Raw genomic sequence first — 20,400 nt, 5'->3', positions numbered from 1 at the left:
TTATTTATATTGTGTATATAGTGGTAATTTATCTATTTTTTGCATCTGAGTGTCTTGCTATCCCTTTTTTTTTGCTGTGACACTGTGAATTTCCCCACTGTGGGACTAATAAAGGATTATCTTATCTTATCTTATCTTCACTCTTTTAGCACATGAGTTTAATACATACAGTTAAACCGTTCCACGTTTCTGGAGATAGAAGAAAGTCGTTGAGGTTTATATGTGGTATGCTTGAGGTAAAATGCATCTATTGTAGAGAAACTGGCATAGTCATAGTTGTTCATAGTGGTGGTGATAGAGACAAGACCTCTAACGAGTTTAATAAAAGCTAAGCAAAAAGTTTACACTAAATTATTATTAATTTAGGAACATATTTCAGTTCTTCACATTTTAACATAATTTTAATCTTTTACATAGACTTCCACTGAAAGTTAAGGGGGATTACCCCCTTCTCCAAAGTTTTTGCGTGATCATTTGGATCATTACTAGGTCAATCGGGGGAGCTGTATGAGAGGTAATGTCTGAATGTTCATCAGACACATCCTGAAAAATCAGTTTTTACACAATGTTCCTCTCTTAGTTTTGCACTGGAGCTACAATGCTAATGTTGCTAAGAAGTACTGAATCTTTAAATCTTTATATTATCTTTAAGTGGATCCACTCCTAATTGTTTTTTTTAAGCTATGTGATAAAAAAATGGCTATTTTATAGAATTTCATACTAAAAAACTGTAGCTTTGTCTGTCTTTAAGAGAACTGGTGAGAAATCCCATTGAGATTAAAAAGGCTAGGCTATTGTTTAGGCTGTTTTTATTTAGTATTGTCATTAAACACACATACGTCCAGAAAGGCCATGAGTTTATTGTATTTTTCTTGAGAGGACAAATAAAAAGTACTAAGTAATAAAAGTGCAGTGTTCTCCACAAAACTACTTATCTCAGGATCACAAGAAAAACAACACTTGTTATCCAGGCAAATCAGTTTATCTTGAGATCACAAGAAAAATAAGTTGTGATCATGATGGTAAGATGATAAAAGACTTGTATGAAGATATTTCTATTAAAAGTTAATATATATTTTTTATTTTACTGGACAAGGATGATGATATTATTTCTGATGTACGACTATTTTTTAAATTAGAATTAGATGTAAAAAACATTGAAGACATGTTTCACATGGTCATTTTGGATAATTTACACACCGTGGTTCTACATCCACTCTTTACAGCTCAACCACTGAATTAACCTGAAACCTTAAAACATCGTGTTGGGCTTTGTTTTTTAGGCCGTAAATGATCAATAAGAGTGTGTTGATCATTTATGTGCTTAAATTTAATAAAAATTGCGACTGACTAATCTGAAACAAGCAGCCCTGCAGACAGCCCCCCGCAGCACGTGGAAGGGAGTGACGTAACTTCTTGGTATAAAAGCGAGGTGAGCCGAACCATCACCGGCATTCAGAGCACCATCACTGCCGGTGGAGGAAGGAAAGGGGTCCCCGGAGTTCTTCATTTTTTAAAATTTTTTGCATTTTAATTTATTAGCTTTAGTAACAAAACATGCCTAGCTATTCCGACAGAGACCGCAGCCGAGACAGAGGGTGAGTTTTCTTCATTTTACTGAAGCGACTTGGTAATTCGCCAGCCAGCCAGCTAGCTATAGCTAACTCTCCGGGCCGTTTAGCTAGCTATCTAGCTTCCGGAGGTAGCTGTGGCTAATATAGAAATACGTTATTTAACATTAATAAACTCATTTTTTTGTATCTAAAATGAAAGACAAGGCTTACAAACGTCGTGGAGCTCAAATGACAGACGTTAAATCTAAAAGTAGGCATTTATTAAAGCGCAGGTTCGTTATTAGCTAGCGATAGCTCGCGTTGGTTGTCTGGTGTTAGCACTAGCTAGCGCTAGCTACTTCGCATGCCGAATAGTTAGCTAGCGCTAGCTAGCTAATCCCTCTAACATTTAGCTGTAAATTTGGTGGTAAATATACCGATTTGCTCGATGACCGTCAACATTATGGAGACATGTTGGTCCGAGTGCCTGTTTAAGTGCGTGAATTGACCTCGATGGCTTACCGTTGGGTTATATTTGTCGTGTGAACGCGATTTTCAGTGAGGCCTAGTCTCGCCATGTGGCAGAAGCAGATGCCGGTACAAAATGCCGGCCGGTGTGTTTTTTCCTTTGTTTCCCTGCCGGTCCGAATTAAAATGGCAGCGGCTTAAAATGTGACGCAGGAAACTCAAAATTGACTTTACAGCCTCTTAAAACCGAGCTTATTCCTGAAACGACCTCACGCGTTTTTCACGCTATGCTCCTTTTTCACAAGGCCGCTGGCGATGCTTTAGTTCTCGTGTTTTTAGGCAGTTCTTCGTGAGTCCGTCGTGTCTTGTGTTCGTGACGTATATCTGAACTGCTTGTTGGCAGATGTGTCTAAAACGGGGTCTTTGTGTTCCTACAGTTATGGCAATGGACCACCGCGTTTTGGGGGTAGTCGAGGTGGACCCCCACCTGGTAAGAAGTTCGGCAATCCTGGTGACAGACTGCGGAAGAAGCACTGGAACCTCGACGAGTTGCCCAAGTTCGAGAAGAACTTTTACCAGGAGCATCCTGATGTGGTCCACCGGGCTTCAGTGAGTAAAGAATACATGTCCACTTTATAGCGGCTAATGAAGTAGTTTTTACTGGCCACTTTTCTTGCATCTTTATGGTTGTTTGCGAGCTCAGCTCTTACTGTGTGCTCTTACTTTGTTCTTACAGCAAGAAGTTGAGCAGTACAGGCGGAGCAAAGAAATAACAGTAAAGGGACGAGACTGTCCCAAACCTGTTATGCGGTTCCATGAAGCCAGCTTTCCATGTAAGTTGTAAGCACTAGGCGTTGGTTAAAAATCTTCAGCTGGATGTGTGAATAAGTGGCTGATGGAAACGTTTTGCTCTGTTTTGCAGCATATGTTATGGATGTGATCAATAAACAGAACTGGACTGATCCGACTCCTATCCAAGCTCAAGGGTGGCCGCTGGCATTAAGTGGCAAAGATATGGTTGGCATTGCTCAGACAGGCTCTGGGAAAACCCTCTCTGTAAGAATACCTTGCTTTTTCTTATTTATTGTGCATTTGGCAGCATATGTTTAATAAGGGCTTTCTAAATAAGATTCTTAGATTTTAAAATTATTTCCTTTTTGTTTTAGTATTTGCTTCCTGCTATTGTGCACATAAACCACCAGCCGTTCTTGGAGCGTGGAGATGGGCCTATTGTAAGTTATTCAACATCTTTTAAGAATGGTTTGTTTATTGGTTTTATTTGGTTATGTGTCTGGACATTAAATCATGTTATGTTCCTCAGTGTCTGGTGCTGGCTCCAACTCGTGAGTTGGCCCAACAGGTCCAGCAGGTGGCAGCAGAGTACGGCAGAGCCTCTCGTCTCAAGTCAACTTGCATCTATGGAGGCGCTCCTAAAGGACCACAGATCAGGGATCTGGAGAGGGGTAGGAGTTGTTTAGGGTTTTTGTTTTCCCTTCTCTCTCTTCCTCAGTTATTAACCTGAGCTCATGTGCTTTCAAGTCTTTCTAAACAGTTTACAACTTTGTCCCCCAGGGGTAGAGATCTGCATTGCCACTCCAGGCAGGCTTATTGACTTCCTGGAAGCTGGGAAGACAAATCTGCGAAGGTGTACATATCTGGTCCTGGATGAGGCAGACAGAATGCTGGATATGGGCTTCGAACCCCAAATTCGTAAAATTGTCGACCAGATCAGGGTATGAGTTATTTGCAAAACATGAGTTTTTGTTTTTCTTTTTTTTTCTTTTAGTAAACTTTTACCACTTGAATTTGTCAAGTTCTACTGCTGGTTTATTTATTTATTTTTTTTTTAAACACAAATGTCTTTGTTCCCTCATGAAGCCTGACAGGCAGACTCTGATGTGGAGCGCTACTTGGCCCAAAGAGGTGCGTCAGCTGGCTGAAGACTTCTTGAAGGAATACGTCCAGATCAATGTGGGTGCGCTGCAGCTTAGTGCCAACCACAACATCCTGCAGATTGTGGATGTGTGCAACGATGGTGAAAAGGAAGACAAGTGAGTGGACTCATTTCTTGTTCAAACATTCCTTATGACTGGTGTCTAAACCGCCCATGTAGAACTTTGTTAAATATAATAAGCTTAAATAGGAAGTTGACATGGTCTGCCAAATATTTGGGGAAAACTGCAACTTGATATTTGATTACATTGAGCTACAGCCTAAAGCCTGTCACCCTTCCTGTCCAGGCTACTGCGTTTGCTGGAGGAAATCATGAGTGAGAAGGAGAACAAGACCATCATCTTTGTGGAGACGAAGAGGAGATGTGATGACCTTACCAGGAGAATGCGCAGGGATGGGTAAGTTCCCCCTTGAACAGTTGGCTAAGTAGTCTGGATGGCTTCTGGTGGTGGATCTACATTAATTTATCCAATTTCTATGCTACAGGTGGCCTGCAATGGGTATACATGGAGATAAAAGCCAACAGGAGAGGGACTGGGTGCTCAATGGTATGTAGTTATCACAATTCTGTATAAACTGGTCCGTGTTTGGTGTAATGGCTGAACTAACCCTTTTTACCCACCCTCTTTCTTCCCCACCACAGAATTCAAATTCGGCAAAGCTCCAATTCTCATTGCTACTGATGTGGCCTCAAGAGGGCTAGGTAAGTTTGTTTTCCTGTTTTCCTTAAGCAAGTTAATGAAGTGTACTGTTGGTATTCTTGCATTATTTTGATAAAGAAAGTGTTTAAGCTGCTTTCTTTAACTGCTGTCCCTCTGAGTTTCCCCTCACCTGAAGGTGCAGTCTTGGAGGCAGGGCGTTGGCATGACGCGTCCAGGTTCTCCGGAGGGGTCTGGAGCTCCGTTGCTGGAGTTCTGCTATTCTGCCAGCCAATGAAATCGCATACAGAGGTGCTGGGAGGTTTTTGCGTGCTGCTGGTGCGCTGAGCTGACCACTGAGGAGTGTGGCATTGTGGGATGGCCTCATGTCTCCTGTTTGCTGTTGCACTCGCAGAACTTGAAGTGACTTTGCATACGAGAGTCCTTCCTACTCAAAGCCTTTAAACCCTGCTGATGAGGCACCACAGAAATTGCATAACGGTTGAGGTCCCTTGGTTCCTGGGCCTCTTCCGCAGTATTTGGCTTATAAACAAGAGTTGCTAGTTATCTGCACACCTCTGTACCGAATGCGATTCCCAGGCTGGTTGAGTTCCCTCCTTTTTCTGGCTTCAGTCATGTCGAGTCCTGCCAAAAAGAGACACATTGTCAAATGACCACTGATTGGTTGGGAAGACTTTGCCTTGGCATATTGTAAAATTTGATCTGCCCTCTTTTGAGGGTGCTTTACCAGAACCCTGACAAGATGCAACACTTGGACCTCAGGTTTCCTGAAGTCTGTAGATGGTTCCTGCACCAGTGCAGAGCAAGGCAAAAGTGTACTGTATTAGTGGGAAGCACCTGTTCACTTAAACCTGTGGGGAGGTCAGATCAGAGCCATGGAAACTGTAGTTATCCTTTTAGCAAAGATGGTTGGAATTTGAGATGCTAAACTGCTTGTTTCTCAGCCAACTTTGTTTTCAATCTGGTAAGTATATACTGCCCTATTAAGGTCACTACTGTTTCTAATGTGTCTACCTCTGCTGTGGCCGTGTGCACACTCTTGCACCCTCTTTCTGCCACGCTGCATTACCACTTCCACAGATGTTGAAGACGTCAAATTCGTCATTAACTATGACTACCCTAACAACTCTGAGGACTACATCCACCGTATTGGGCGCACAGCCCGTAGCCAGAAAACGGGGACAGCCTACACGTTCTTCACGCCCAACAACATGAAGCAGGCACATGACCTCGTCTCTGTCCTCCGTGAGGCCAACCAGGCCATTAACCCCAAGCTCATCCAGATGGCAGAAGACAGAGGAGGTAAATCCAATTGGTGAGATACAGGAACTGTGGTTTATCTGCAGTCACTTTTTTCCCCCCTTTTGGGTTCTTCATTAGAGCTTTTTTCTCAATGTTTGAGGGGTTTATCCCGCAGACAGGGTCCTTTTTTCCCTTCCTTTTTTTCCCCCTCTCTAGCCTTGTGTTCCGTTTTTTCTAACACTTGCCTTTCAATCACACCAGATTATTAACTTTATTTGTCTCCCTCCTTTAGGGCGTTCAAGGGGCGGTCGAGGTGGCGGGTATAGAGATGACCGCAGAGATCACTACTCTGGAGGCAGACGGGACTTCAATGGTTACGGTCAGGACAATCGCGGCGGTGATCGTGGTTATGACGGTGGACCAAAAAAGGTCTTTGGTAACAAAGCCCAAAATGGGGGCGCAGCATATGGGGCTAGCAACTTCAACGGTAGCAGCAATAATGGCTTTAACGGGGCTTACAGCAATGGACAGAACAGCTTTGCTGGTAACCAGGCTGCTGGCTTTGGAAACCAGGGTTTCCCGAATCAGCAGTTTGGTGCCACCCAGGGCAGCGTGCAGAACGGAATGAACCACAACCAGTTCCCTTTCAACCCTCCGCAGCAGCCCCCACAGCCCATGGTGCCATTTTCCATGCCTCGCCCCGCCTTCCCCTAGTTAAAACCCCGTGCACAGCTGCAAACGCACAGTAATTTATTGCATTTGTCCTGTATACTACTGTTCACGTTTCATGGCAGTGTTTAATATAATTAACATTTTTTCCCCCCCAAAGGCAGGATTTAAGAGGAGTTGTGCCTCCCAATTAAGTCCCAAAGTCTGCAGTGCAGCAGTAGTGATGGTGCACTTTTGTTTTGTTTTTTTGTTTTTTTTTGGTGCATTTCTTTTCTTTTTGTTTTTGTATAGCCATTACATTCCTTGGTATCATAAATTGTTACTTTTTTTTGTACCTGTTATCTATTAAGGACCTAGACCTGTAAAGTTCTTATTGAGGGACATTGCATGGCCCTTAAATAAATAAAAAAAAAACAAACGCACTGACTCGTGTCCTCACTGGTTCTAGTCTAAATTTATGCTAGTGAGCCTGAACTTCAGGCAGTTTTGTTTTATTTTAAATGGGCTGAAGACTGTGTAAACTTGTTTTTGACTAACAATCATTGACCCTTTTATCTCAAATTCTGACTGGATTATCTAGGTTCATTTGCCTTGACCTAAAATTAAAGTTTACTTTTAACTCCTATTACATGTGACAAGCTTTGTGTACAGATGTAAGTTAAACAGTCTCCCTCAAACACACCCTTTGATGGTCAAATCAGACCCTGGGTTTTCAGCACTTTCTGGGCTGGTGTGAGTACAGTAATCACACTCTAATTCGGTCCAAAACAACTGCATGACCTCCCTTGAAGAGGAGGTCTCAGTTCAGTCTCAGACAAGTGCTGAAATGGTTGGTTTGTGATTGAGTGGTCCAACCCAACCAGCAGGCTTGTGGTTCCCGTAGTGTGATACTAACCTGGTATATTCCTGGTTATTACAGCTATGAGCAAATACCATGTCTACTGTTCATGTTCAATTGCATAGGAATGTGCACTAGTCTGAAATACAGGAGCTGCCTTCCTCTACTTTTTACCCCCTTTCTCCTAAATGGGACTGACCAATAAGCAAAGAGACTGTTCTTATTTCTAAACAAACCAATGGGAAAATGCTTAGTTCATAAACTAACAGAACAAACTGACTAGGTGTGAAAATGGCTGTAGAGTCCTGGCAAAAGAGAGATCAGAGTACTGAGTCATTCCCTGAACAGGGCAGTGACTGCAATGTGTTATGGTTTTAAAGCCTCAGGACTGCTGTACTCAGTGTGGACTTCCCCTGTAAAATGAAAAGTGTTAATTGAAATAAGCTATATTCTAATCCGCAATGGGGTTTAAGAAAAATAACCAAGCTCACAGGATTGGAAAGGTGGGACACAATTTTAAAGTGGGTTGTGTTGTGGTCTGTGTATCCTGTAGTGTGGAGGTTTTGAAGATGCAAGGCCAACACATGTCTGGAAGCAGGCGTCTTGCTTTTTTAACACTGGATAGTTTTATATAAGCTGTGATGTGACGCAGACAATTTATCTCATTTAAAAAGTCTTTTTTTTTTTTTTTTTTTTAAGTCTGGGAATGGAGGGAGCTTAATATACCAATTCACCAGTGTCACCCATATGCACAGACATGCATACTTCTCTATCAGTGCCAGCCTGAATTTGTGGAGGGGAATGAAACTGAAAGTCTGTTAGATTGGAGGTCATTTTCTAGTTTGGGTTCGCCAGCTTGAAAATACTAAGAGGGAGGGTTGAGGAGGAATAGTGCTCATTTTGGAGTATCATCCTAAATGAGTTTAGTTAAGCAAGAGGCTTTCTTGGTGTGTGTTTAAAAAAAATAAAAATAAAAAGATGACTGTTGTAATGGGAAGTCAACTGGAAGGCCCTGTTCTCTTTTCTCTTGCTCTACTGGCAGGATATGCTATTTCCGATTTGATTATTGCTGGATGTGCAATTGCACAAGACAGAAAAATTTGAGTACATTCCAGCAGTGTTGGGATTCCTTCTGGCTTGCTAAATTTTCACACCATTCGCATGTGATTTCAACACAAATTTAGGACCTGTTACATAAGGGTTAGGTTGCCACTTCAGTTCTGTACAGTTCCTGGGTAATAATCATTGGCTTTTTTTTTTTAGGGTGGAATTCAGTGTATGGGCAGCCTTGCTTCCGATGCACTATCACAAGTTTAAACTCCATAAAAATACTAACCTGTCAATGCTACGAAGCTACTTCAGCCATGACCTACTTCAGGATGATCCAGGGAAATCCTGGCCGGGTGACAAGCCTAAAACAAAAACAGGGTTGGCCCTATTGGGTAACCCTGCAGAACACGTCACTATGATATGCAATATATGTCTGTTATCACGCTAATTTCTTTATCACCAATGTAAAACGGAGATCCTAACATCAAAATTCAACTATTGCTTGTCATTTTTTTATGTTCCTAGTTCAGTTATTACTAAGAAGGAACCATGGCTTTCCCTATTACATTAAAATGAATGATATAATTTTTGCTAGATGTTACTTTTTTATCAGCAAAGTGTAAACTTTTTCTAAGAGTAGCAGTGCAAGTGAAGGTGGCTGGGAAAAATGTGATAGAAATTTTAGGAGTGACCAAATTGGTAATTTTTTAATAAAAGAAGGACTACAATGGCAAGCTTAGCAGCACCAACAGGCCTGGAATACAACTAAAGACTTCTTTTCCTGATGAGACAAACATCTAGTCAAGAATACCCCTGACATGGTAGGCACTAAGGCTGGACAGTTAATCAAAAATGAACCAAAGCCGACATTCAGCACCTCTAATCAACAGTTTCTTGCCTATGTCAATTTTTACATTTCTGTTAATTCTTTTTAACCTATTAGGGCCCAGTTTGAATATGGTTTGAAATGACTGAATCTTATTGGGGGTCCGTTTCCAGCTGCAGTATCTTCCTAAATGACTTTAGTTAAGCAAGAGGCTTTCTTAGTGCATGTGCCTTCAAAGTTTCTTTAAAAAGATGAGGACTGTGATAAAGAGGTCACATGATCATTTTTAAAAATTGCTAGTTGGGTTGGAACAGACTGAGCTGGAAATGAACTGGTTTTGTCGCAAGCACTATGCAGGCTTTTGTAAATGAGGTCACATTTACACACATTCGCAAACTGTCCTGTGACGCACCCAGGATGTTGAGTATATCTCACAGAGGGTCTTTCTGAGGTAAAGTGACGGACAATGTGCTGTAAGGAGCCACGTCTTTTGAAGGGTCTCGGACATATATGCCGCCATGGGCTTTTCTGTTAATAGTGTCCCCACTGTGTGTGTTCATGTACTGTCCCCTTAAAGAAATACTACCCCGTGTGTAGTCATGTGACTCTGCCCCGTCCAGTCTGCAACATGGAAGCAACATGGAGGAGACCTCAAATACTGAGCCAACTGAGCAACGTGAGCAGCTTGTATCAAAGACATTTATTAATCGTAGTCGAGGCCAAATGTTCAATTAATCGTGAGATTTATTTAAGGTTATATCGTCCAGCACTAGTAGCCGTATTATTGTCAACGTCCATAAGTGTGAAGAGACACCTCCATCAGCGTAAATACAGAGGTTTACTTGAGATGCAAACCACTTCATTAATACTGAAGAACAGAAAGGTCAGCTTTAATAATAACAATGAGTGAAATACTGAGATTAACTTGAATATGGAGAAGAAAAGGAAGAGCTCATGATCTAAAGCGTACCACATTATCTGTCAAACATGATGGAGGCACTGTTACAGCATAGGCAAGTCTGGCTGCCAATGGAAATGGGTCACTGGGACTGGGACTCACGGCTTATGCTGGATTTCAGTTAAAGCCCTTGAACAAGTCAAAACATCAGTCACATCCTGATTGCTCCTTTTAAAATCCACTGAGGTGCTGTACAAATGGCATGCCTTTAAAGTGGTGTATTCCAAATCTCCACTCTTTCAGTCAGTCAGGGTGGCTCCTGCATGCTTTCTCGTGCTGATGTAATCATTTTCAGACATGTCCAGAAGATGGGAAATAGGGGCCTCGGAAACAGCATTCGTGACGAGTCCAGACGTTGACGGAACGCCCCAGGTTGCATGTGGTCAGACATGCAACCAGTACACTTGATCATGTGTTTCGTCATGTGAGTGAGGGTGAACCATTGTGTTTTCCTGAACACACTCGTGTATAATCCACTCTGTGTTTACGCTGCGACCAAACATGGTGCAATGCCACTGCAGGAGGTTGAATGGTGCAATGTAATTAAAAACACAGGCGTAGTAGTAGGTCCTGACAGGCTTGTTAATGATTTGCTGTTGCTGTGTATGGTACAGAATGAAATATGAGTCACTGTTCTGGGGTTAGGCTGAGGTAAAGACTGCATAGGCTCAGGGGCCCAGTACTGAGTGGGACAATAGTGACTGGGGGCACGTGACTGACAGGGGCCATAAAAATGTCTTCGTTGAGTATTTTTGGCAGAATTATTGGAGCTGTGCGGGCCAGTGTAACATCTTTTCATGGGGCCTAAAATCCCTGGCTGCGCCCCCGTGCAGGGTTCAAGCATTGCCTTTCCATTTCTATCACTGTCCAAGTGAATAAATATAATAACTGGAAAAAGAGATACTGAGAACCTTGAGGATTTCGTTGCATGAGGGCCTGTATGCACACGCCCTCCTGGCACCTGCCATTTTCCCATAGTGCATTTGGCAAGGCATGATTTCGTGGTGACTGTTTATCTGTATATTGGGTTATGCAATAGGGCAACAAGTGGATGTGGATATAAAAGCTAGCCTATGTACCGCAGTCAGTGAGCGCTTCCTCACTGTAAAGCCAGGCTGTGTTCAGAGACGTTCTCATGGATTCGCATTTAAGAGGCATAGTTTTCTTGCTGCTGGTGGTTGGGTCTCTTACTGAAGGTAAGTGTGTGTGTGTGTTCTGTTGGAGGATATCATTTTATTGGTCTTTTAAAAATAAAACAAAGCTGCTGATAAAGACTAATAGGTGTGTTCACTTAACCTTTATTAAAGCTCTCCTCGAGGAAAGCCGGTATTTACAGTTATCAATTAATACCTAGTTAATCTAATCAGTCCTTCATTAAGGTAAAGCTGGAGAGCTGCTGGTGCTGGTGTTCTATCAGTATTCGTATATCAGTACTGACTGTTCGTTTATGTTCCAATACTCGATCTCAGATATGTAGATGCACGTCTTCTGAAAATATACAACGTAAATTGCACATGCGAGTACGAGAGGCTTCTTAGTTCTTCCCGAATGCTTCTCATTAACTTTATTATGCCGTCAAGCTTTGGTACACATGAATGTATTTTGTTATAGTATCGGTTTATTTTAGTGACATTACAGAACTTCCTTCATCTTTCTAAAGCATAATGAACTGCTATCTGGGTGAGAAGTGCTATATAAATAAGGTTGATTATTATTATTAGTGAAAGTATTAATATCTAGTTGAGTATACAATTCTACAATTCTATTTAATCTACTTCAAATGGATACAAATGACAAGTATTAGGAGAAAACATTAAAGGGATGTAGTGATACTGAAGCACTGGGTCATTTTTAAAAGTGTCCAACACTGAGTGTAATCTACTAAACATATATATATATATATATATATATATATATATATATATATATATATATATATATGTTGAGTCATAGCATGACTAGAAGATTATTTATTGGATTCAGATCTGGTGACTCGAAATGGGCACAGAAATGCACTGAACTCATTGTCATGTTCATGAAACCAGTTTGAAGCAACTGGAAGCTAGAAGTAGCCATTAGATAATGGCCAAATTGTGGTCATGAAGGAATGCACATGGTCAGCAACGATATTCAAACAGACTGTGACATTCAAGCGATGGTTGGTTGGTATTAACAGGCCCAAAAAGGTTCTAAGAAAACATTTCCCACACCATTACACCAGCGTGGAGGTTAGGTCCATGAATTCATGCAGTTTGTAGCAAATTCTGACTCTCCCATCTGTGTGCATCAGCTTTGGTGAGCCTCGGCTCAGCTCACTGCAGCCTCAGCTTTCTGTTCCTGGCTTCCACAGAAGTGGAACCTGGCGCGGTCTGCCTCAAAATCTGTGTTTGTGCATTATGCAATGTATTTCTACACACCAAAATCGCACTGTGTGGTTATCTGAGTTAGCATAGCTTTTCTGTCAATTGGCCAGAAGCAGTCTGACCATTCTTCATTGATGTCGCCGTTTTGTCTCCGTCAGTTCTGATGGTTGATGTGAACACTACCTGAAGCTGCTGGCCTGTATCTGCATGATTGCATGCACTGCACCGCGGCCACACAATAGGCTTTAAACGGTCTCTGAATCCTTTCATAAAAGCATCCCAAGCTTGCAGTACTTGATTCCCTAAACTAGTAATTTGACCATTTTTTCCCCCCTAAGCGGACATGTTAAAGCATGTTGAGGAGATCTGCATGCTTGAATGCCTCACTATTCTACACACCATGCTGTAGCTTTATGTCGGCACAGTGAACGGCTTAGAATAGACTCCCATCAGCAGAATGAGCAGCAGGGCTGACTGCCTGCACTTCTTTAATACACTACACAAAGCCTCACTTCAAAACACTTTCAGCTCATTAACATGATTAGACCCTGAACCAGCCCATCTTTCAAAAAAGCCTTATCACCGAGTGTCAGCAGCTCAGTTTTTACACACATCAGTGTCAGTCCAATGTTCTTTGATCTTTCTGAAGCTTTTTTTCCCATGCTGTTTTTGTTATTTGGTGCCAAAAATATGTCTGACATGCGTTTATCCCGTCACACAGCTTGGCAGCTACATTACAAAACCAGACAACCCCCTGCTATTTGAATCGAGCACCAGAAATCCTCTAAATGCAAAGAGTATTCATAGAATATACGGTGTGGAATTGGATTTTTTCACATAAAAAAGAAAAGTGTGTCCAAGCAAATTCACTTCGATACTTTTAGTTTCCCTTCTTCTTTAAAGTTCACCTCCTAAACAGCCTATGGTCCACCGGCGGGCAGAAAGTTTTAATACAGACTTCTATTACCAAAGAATATCACCACCAGTTTGTATAGAAGTCTCTGTAGTTACTAAGAAATACACATCAGTGTGTAATCAGCGTTCCTGCATTAAGGGGTTAAAGTAGCACTATGTAGCAGTTTGGTCTTAAATTAACAGCTTCAAAAATTATGCAGATGCTCCACTGACCTAGAATAGGGAGAAAGGTGCCGATATCGTTGCTACTCTGAGCTCAGCAAGCTGCCGACTGCACAATGTAACTCTGGTGAAGCCATTCGCAGTCCACATGCTACTTTCACTTCAGATGCAGGTTCTGTATCTCACAGCTTGTAAAATGTATGTGTAAAGCGTGTCCGTTATGGAGTGGGAGACCAGGAGCAAGGCTGCTTTGAATTAAGGCACCCTAAATGATTAATAACAGAACAGAAGAGTTTGTGATAGTGTGTAATCATTATTAACACATTCTTAAAAACATGTTAAAACATACTCACCAGACCAAAAGGTCATTGATTTGCAATTCGAAAAGTCAATGTAAAAAGACTGTATTCAAACTCATTCAATTGTGGTACAATGTTAAAAATATCAGCTTCAAATTAATGTCAAAAAGGGGGAAAAAATGGAGATACAAGGCTTCTGAAAAAAGAACACTCCAGCTATTATTCAACTATTCAGCCTTGCACAGTTTAGCCCCACCTATTCATACTGCAGTTACATAGAGTTACACAGAGTGTTTTGAGGAAGACCGGGTCATTTGCATATAGCAGCCAGGCAAAGTGGCCCGTAAAACATATGAGCTGCTGTCTGTCTGTCCCATAACTGTAAGCAAATGTCATTTTCATTGCTTCAACCTTGCATGCAGCAATTATGATACATGTGTTGTTTAGTATTATAATCCATGTAGTGGTTTTGCACTACATTTAAACCAGTTTAAATATATAAGAAAATGTAATGGGACCCAAAACAGGTCATTGCGGGCCTCTTGTTCTTGAATGGCTTCCTTCAGTGATTGTTTCGGACTATCCAGCAATAGTGTGGGAGTAGCAGTAGCTATTCAACAATCTTGATAGCAAACATAACCCTTTGTATGTAATGGCCATGGTTTACCTTTCACCCAGTTCAAGTAGATAAGAAAATATAAAGAGAAACAAAGCGAAAATGTTTTGGAAACGGCTACCTGAGCCTACCTGACGTAATGCTCACAGGACATGTAGGACATCTTATTTTGGAAAGAATACGCCACCATTTTCAGCTAATCTCTGTCTGTCTTTATCTTGCAGTCGATTTCCACAGAGAGTAGTTTCCTTAGTAACATAGAAAACACTTTTAAAAAATAGAAAACAATATGGGTTCCAAGCACACTTACTATAGACAGCACAGTGCAAGAATTTTAGAGAAAGCACTAAAACAACTGTCTGTTGTAACTGATTTTATATTATAGAGGCAGCAGATAGATTAGGAGTATGCTGGAGTATTCCTTTAACTGACTGTAAGGATTGTTTAGCTATTGATCCTTTATTAGTAATTACATTATTAGTAATTGTGTAATTTTGATTATGGCAATCAATATACCCATTTATTTTATTTTATTTATTTCTTTCTTGTCTTAATTTGTACAGTTACATGTTATTTATTTATCGCATATTTTGTAAATGAAATGGGAAAGTCTTCTCATCACTTTTTTCATATTTTGTCATGTTAAGGCTGATAAAAATGTAAAAAAAAAACTTTTCCCCCCATCAACTTGTACTTAAAAAAACTCAAATTTATAAAAAATTAAAAACTAGAATTTCGCATGGACGTATCTATTCAGACCCTTTGCTATGACACTTGAAATTTAGCTCTAGGGGCCTCCCATTTCTCTGGATCATCTTTGAGATGTTTCTACACCTTGACTGAAGTCCGCCTGTGGTAAATTTAGTTGACTGGACATGCACCTGTCTATGTGACAATGCTGACGAGCTAAGCGAGCTAAGAGATCTGGAGATGGCTAAAAGAATTTTTCATCTGCACTGAAAGCTCCCAAGAGCACAGTGACCTCCACAATTCTTAAATGGAAGAAGTTTGGAACAACCAGGACTCTACCTACCCCACCAAACCAAGTAATAGGGGGAGAAGGGCCTTGAAAAGAGAGGTGACCAACAACCCAGTGGTCACTCTGGCTGAACTCCAAAGATCCTGTGTGTAAGTGGGAGAACCTTCCAGAAGGTCAATTATCACTGCTGCACTCCACCAATTCTGACTTTTTGGCAGAGTGGCCAGACAGAAGCTTCTTCTCAGTAAAAGATCAAGCACTGCTCATCACCTGCCCAATACCATCCCTACAGTGAAGCATGGTGGTGGGAGTGTTTTTTTTTTAGAGTGGCTGGGACAGGGAGATTGGTGAGGGTTGAGGAAAAGCTGAATGGAGCAAAGTACAGAGATATTCTTAATGAAAACCTGGTCCAGAGTGCTCGTTCCTCAGACTAGGCTGAAGGTTCCCCTTCCAACAAGACATTGAGGCTAAGCTCACAGCCAAAACAACACAGGAGTGCTTGAGTGGCCCAGCCAGAGCCCAATCAAACCTATTAGAACACCCAACCTGCAGAGCGGGAGAGGATCCAGGTGTGCAAAGACTTATAATATTCAAAAATTTTCACTTTTCATAGGGTCATCATAGATCATCATAGATATTGAGTGCAGAATTATGGGGGGATTATTTTGCCCACCACCACAACGCCCCCTTAGGAGGACTTTATAGACTTTATTATTTATTTACAGAAATAACTGGAATTATGTTCATATATCTAGGGAGTAGAATATACATCGGTATACATGGGGGGTGGGGGGGTGTCTAAATGAACAGATAGACACACAGAAACTAACAAGTGAACAGAGACCCTGATGTGATGTGGGGTGGAGGGTTTCTAGTATATGGTTTGGTTCTGGGGGGCTATAACTTGTTTTATGAGCTTTTATTACTTATTATTGAGGTAACTTTACGATGGGCTCCAACATAGGTTTGGTGAAGTCTTTTTTGTGGATTCTGACAGTTTTTCCACTGAGATAAAGTCCATTTTTAGTTTTTTTTCCAGTTCATGAGATTGGTCTTTGTAGGGAAAACCCACAAGTTCCAATAATATTTCAAGCTCCAATAATGACATTTGTATTATATTGAATATAAGACTCATATTCCAGCTGACACCAAAACCTTGTATCCCAGAATTGTATCCCGCTTGGACAGCTGCACAGGTGCATTTTACAGAGATATGGCATAAAACGTGAAAGAATCTGATGCAGCATCTGGCACAAATATAAGATGGGTTAAACAGTTCTCGTGAGCGGTCTCATGAACGTGCCACCAAAGTTACATATAGTACAGTAGAAGCGTTCTGGGCCTGGAGTGGCAATGACAGAGACACCATTCTCCCTAATACAAGTCAGTGTACCATCAGAATAATTCTATAGCTGTTATTAGGTAAAATGCTTGAAAATGTTGCTTTAAAGTCCCTAATGTTTACAGACCTTCAATGTTTCCTCTTCTTCTTCTCTGCTGTTTTCCCTGGTTAGACCCTCCCCCAAAGCATATGGATAACTTCATCAAAGCTGTGGAGACCATTGAAGCTGACAATCTTGGGCTTGGGCCTTTAGCTGTGGTGATTGGTCTACGTAAAGCTGCTGGCATTGAGACAACCTTCATCCAGAATTATTTTGGTTCCCTCAGTGATGACAGTCCCACTAACAGCCTGGTGATAAAGCCAGAGCTCATTAGATTACTCAACAGCATGATCAAGCATGAGGTGAGTGAGCTGGGAGTGGAGGAAGGGGTGGTCTTGACTGCGGATGGAATAACTGTGGCTCTTACCCCTCTGCTCCTGGGCCTTGAGGCTGGTTTAAGGTCCACTTCCCCTAGTCGTGTGCGTGGCCTCTACCCCCTATCCCTAACCAATAACTTGGTTCGCTCATTCCTCCACCATTCCCGGGGTGACTCGTCCTCCTCCTCCTCCCGGCTGGGACCTGGCGGCTGTTGGGACAATGTAAAGGACCCTCGGGTGTTCACTCTTTCTGGTGTGGCCTCCTTGGCAACTGATGCTCAGGTAACTGGAGGAATGGATGGAGTAATTCTGGGAAAGCGTATGGCCGAAATCAACAAACATCCGCTACCACTGAGTAGCCTTCTGAAACGGTACTACAACCATCGGCTGGGCGCAGCAGGGTTGGACGCTGCTCCTGGCCTGATCAGTCAACTCCGAAGAACCAACTTCAGGAAGCTGGTCAATCTCCCTTTACTGGAAAGGCAACTAATGAGGAGTCTGTCTACAGTTCAGAAGCTTGAAAAATATTTTAAGAGACAAAAAGTGGAGAAGAAGAAGTTAGAGGAGATTCTGAATCAGGGCCTGGATGAGTTTGTCCATAGCTATATGGGTAGGTTGATATGTGAGTTTCATCTGCACAACATGAATGTCACTATTACAAAGCCACTATATGCTTAACAATATCCCTTCCTTCTTCAGATTGTCCAGCCATTATTCCACGGTGCATGTGGGAAGCAAAGCCATATCGTGGAACCCCCACCCAGCTGACCTTGCCACTGTCCTTCTTGTACATCCACCACACCTACGGGCCTTCTCAGCCCTGCTTGTCCTTCCAGGAGTGCTCCCGAGACATGAGGTCCATGCAGCGCTTCCACCAGGATGACCGTGGCTGGGACGACATTGGATACAGGTGAGAGAGGATCACAGTCTGTGGACCAGAACTAGCTAATTGAAGCTAAAATGCCTTGCACAGTACGCCATTCACATTTATATACACCAATGACTGTATAGAAACATGGACTGTGCAACATCTCTGAGAAGTAAAGCCATCACAGGTCTAGCACCTGTAACTCCGCCCATCCCCATTGGTCTCAATGACAAAACAGCCCATCTAATTTTTCTCCTCTAAATTCTCCTTCCATCTGTTGTAAGTAGGTGGGGTTATACTTAGGAATTAAATGATATAGACAGCCTTTGCTGGAAGACAGCGCCTGCAGGATTACTCAAGCTGTCAGGCAACTAGCTAGTTAATCGTAATATTATTTATCATTGCATATTCTTGAATGTTATATTTAGACATTTTTACAGTTATGCTGTTGGTCATATTAACATACATTCTACAAAGTTCTTTGCAGTCTTTTTCAGTAAGTCTGATATTAGCATAAAATGGCCAATGTGATCTAATTAGTTGTTAGCTAGTCATTTGCATAGTTATATATGCTGGGCTGTAATATTTGTACTTGGCCTCTGCCATCACTGTCACCAAATTAATTTTCTGGTCCAAATACTGTTTAAAACATCTTTTTTTCTTGTTTTAATCATCACCAGTGCACGTTAAGTCTCTTGTTTACAGCAGCTCTGGAGTTAAACTGGACCATATTCTTCTAAAAATCTTTTCTTGAAGGATCCTCAAAGCACCTTAAGCTCGGAACCCCAAAAAGTTCCTGAAGAAACGTATTCTTTTAACAGTTATGTCCACCCCCCGTCCCCCTGTTCCCCACCAACACTTGAACCCTACAGAAATGTGTAGTCTGCAGGCTTAACAGTCCCTTGACCTGTAACCTTATTTTCTCTTCACTGTTTGCTTATGTCCAGCTTTGTGACTGGCTCTGACGGGTACCTGTATGAAGGGCGTGGTTGGCATTGGCGAGGTGCGCACACCAAAGGCCACAACTCCATAGGTTATGGCGTGTCCTTTATAGGAGATTACACCTCCAGCATCCCGGGAAAGCGCACCATGGATCTAGTGAGACACCAGTTGGCTAAGTGTGCCACAGACAGGGGGAGACTGGTCTCAAACTTCACTATACACGGCCACAGGCAGGTGGTCAACACCTCCTGCCCTGGAGATGCTTTTTACGCTGAAATCCAAGGGTGGAAGCACTTTGGGGTAAGAAATTCACATAACTGTTAGTACTTTTAGTGTTTATTGGATGTGAAAACACATTGACACCACCCTTAACAACTTGTGTTTGTGTGTGTGTGTGTGTGTGTGTGTTTTACAGGAGGTTAAGAAGTAGAGTCCTGAACATTTCCTGATAATGTGTTATGCTTTGCATTGTAAAATAAATCTTGGAAATCTTAATAAACTGCAACCAAGATATTTTATTATACAAATGTTGGATTCATTTGTAATTAATGGTGATTATTAGTTATTACTTGGCACATACAGTACATAACACTAAAGGGATCATTAGTAAATGAGTAGTGTGCAACACATGGCAGATTTACACTTTTAACTCCCATGGATTTAAGGTTGTCACGATATCGAGACAAACCCGATGATACAATAACAAAAAAATCCAAACAATCAAACACCTGGTCTCGACACCAAGGGCTGGTTTCCTGGATATTGGTTAACCTGACTAAATTGCAGTGTTAATGGTGAATCACTATTTACAATTGTTTTAGGCTAATCTCAGCATTAATATAACTGGCTCAAAATGTTTACTGGTTTGAACACAGTGACATTTCAGATTTGTACCTCTTAATTGTCTGTTTTTAATTAAATCTCTTCAGTTTTTCTTCTATATTTTTTGACAACTACTGAAATGCGCTGAACTTTCAATATTTCAATATTAACTCTAAATATAACATGGACTTTTTCATGATTTCAGAAGAGATTTGAGATTTGTATACTTTCTAATCATAAATATACATATATTCACAGATGTCATGTAAGTAAGATATATTCAAATTTAATACTTTCTCTTTTTTGCTTTATGCAGCTTGTGGCAGAGATGATGGCAGGTTGCTTGGATAACGGATATCGATCTTGCTTATATATATTTATATATACCTCAACAATGAGTTTTGGAACTACATTTTAAGTAAAAGGTTCCTCAAGGGTTCTTTAGGCAATGGTTCTGTG

General features: G+C 41.5%; 2 protein-coding genes across 3 annotated transcripts; both read left to right on the top strand.

Annotated features, from left to right (window-relative positions):
- Positions 1 to 1,445: 1,445 nt before the first annotated feature.
- Positions 1,446 to 6,966, top strand: ddx5 (DEAD (Asp-Glu-Ala-Asp) box helicase 5). 2 transcript variants are annotated; one of them, XM_072693381.1, is made up of 13 exons: positions 1,446 to 1,598; positions 2,459 to 2,630; positions 2,758 to 2,854; positions 2,944 to 3,077; positions 3,188 to 3,253; positions 3,343 to 3,484; positions 3,594 to 3,754; positions 3,900 to 4,072; positions 4,262 to 4,372; positions 4,461 to 4,522; positions 4,618 to 4,677; positions 5,714 to 5,935; positions 6,168 to 6,966. In XM_072693381.1, the coding sequence occupies exons 1-13, from the start codon at positions 1,558 to 1,560 to the stop codon at positions 6,587 to 6,589; spliced, it is 1,863 nt and encodes a 620-aa protein (XP_072549482.1). In that variant the 5' UTR covers positions 1,446 to 1,557; the 3' UTR covers positions 6,590 to 6,966. The 2 variants fall into 2 exon arrangements, with proteins under 2 accessions (XP_072549482.1, XP_072549484.1); XM_072693383.1 differs by having other exon boundaries at positions 5,714 to 5,948; positions 6,168 to 6,297.
- A 4,380-nt stretch (positions 6,967 to 11,346) lies between these two features.
- On the top strand, positions 11,347 to 19,624 carry pglyrp6 (peptidoglycan recognition protein 6). The gene is made up of 5 exons (XM_072693492.1): positions 11,347 to 11,412; positions 17,065 to 17,919; positions 18,009 to 18,219; positions 19,125 to 19,419; positions 19,535 to 19,624. The coding sequence occupies exons 1-5, from the start codon at positions 11,352 to 11,354 to the stop codon at positions 19,547 to 19,549; spliced, it is 1,437 nt and encodes a 478-aa protein (XP_072549593.1). The 5' UTR covers positions 11,347 to 11,351; the 3' UTR covers positions 19,550 to 19,624.
- Positions 19,625 to 20,400: the final 776 nt, after the last annotated feature.

This window comes from Salminus brasiliensis, chromosome 12 (assembly GCF_030463535.1).
Source record: "Salminus brasiliensis chromosome 12, fSalBra1.hap2, whole genome shotgun sequence".
In the NCBI taxonomy this organism is placed as follows: domain Eukaryota; kingdom Metazoa; phylum Chordata; class Actinopteri; order Characiformes; family Bryconidae; genus Salminus; species Salminus brasiliensis.
This window is presented reverse-complemented; position numbering and strand designations above follow the sequence as displayed.

Excerpts from the sequence above, each read along its gene's own strand:
- ddx5 (XM_072693381.1), top strand. The coding sequence starts at position 1,558 with ATGCCTAGCTATTCCGACAGAGACCGCAGCCGAGACAGAGG. Across the intron at positions 3,485-3,593 it reads GATCAGGGATCTGGAGAGGG|GGGTAGAGATCTGCATTGCC; the intron begins GTAGGAGTTGTT and ends TTTGTCCCCCAG. Across the intron at positions 4,523-4,617 it reads GAGGGACTGGGTGCTCAATG|AATTCAAATTCGGCAAAGCT; the intron begins GTATGTAGTTAT and ends TCCCCACCACAG.
- pglyrp6 (XM_072693492.1), top strand. The coding sequence starts at position 11,352 with ATGGATTCGCATTTAAGAGGCATAGTTTTCTTGCTGCTGGTGGTTGGG. Across the intron at positions 17,920-18,008 it reads GTTTGTCCATAGCTATATGG|ATTGTCCAGCCATTATTCCA; the intron begins GTAGGTTGATAT and ends TTCCTTCTTCAG. Across the intron at positions 18,220-19,124 it reads TGGGACGACATTGGATACAG|CTTTGTGACTGGCTCTGACG; the intron begins GTGAGAGAGGAT and ends GCTTATGTCCAG.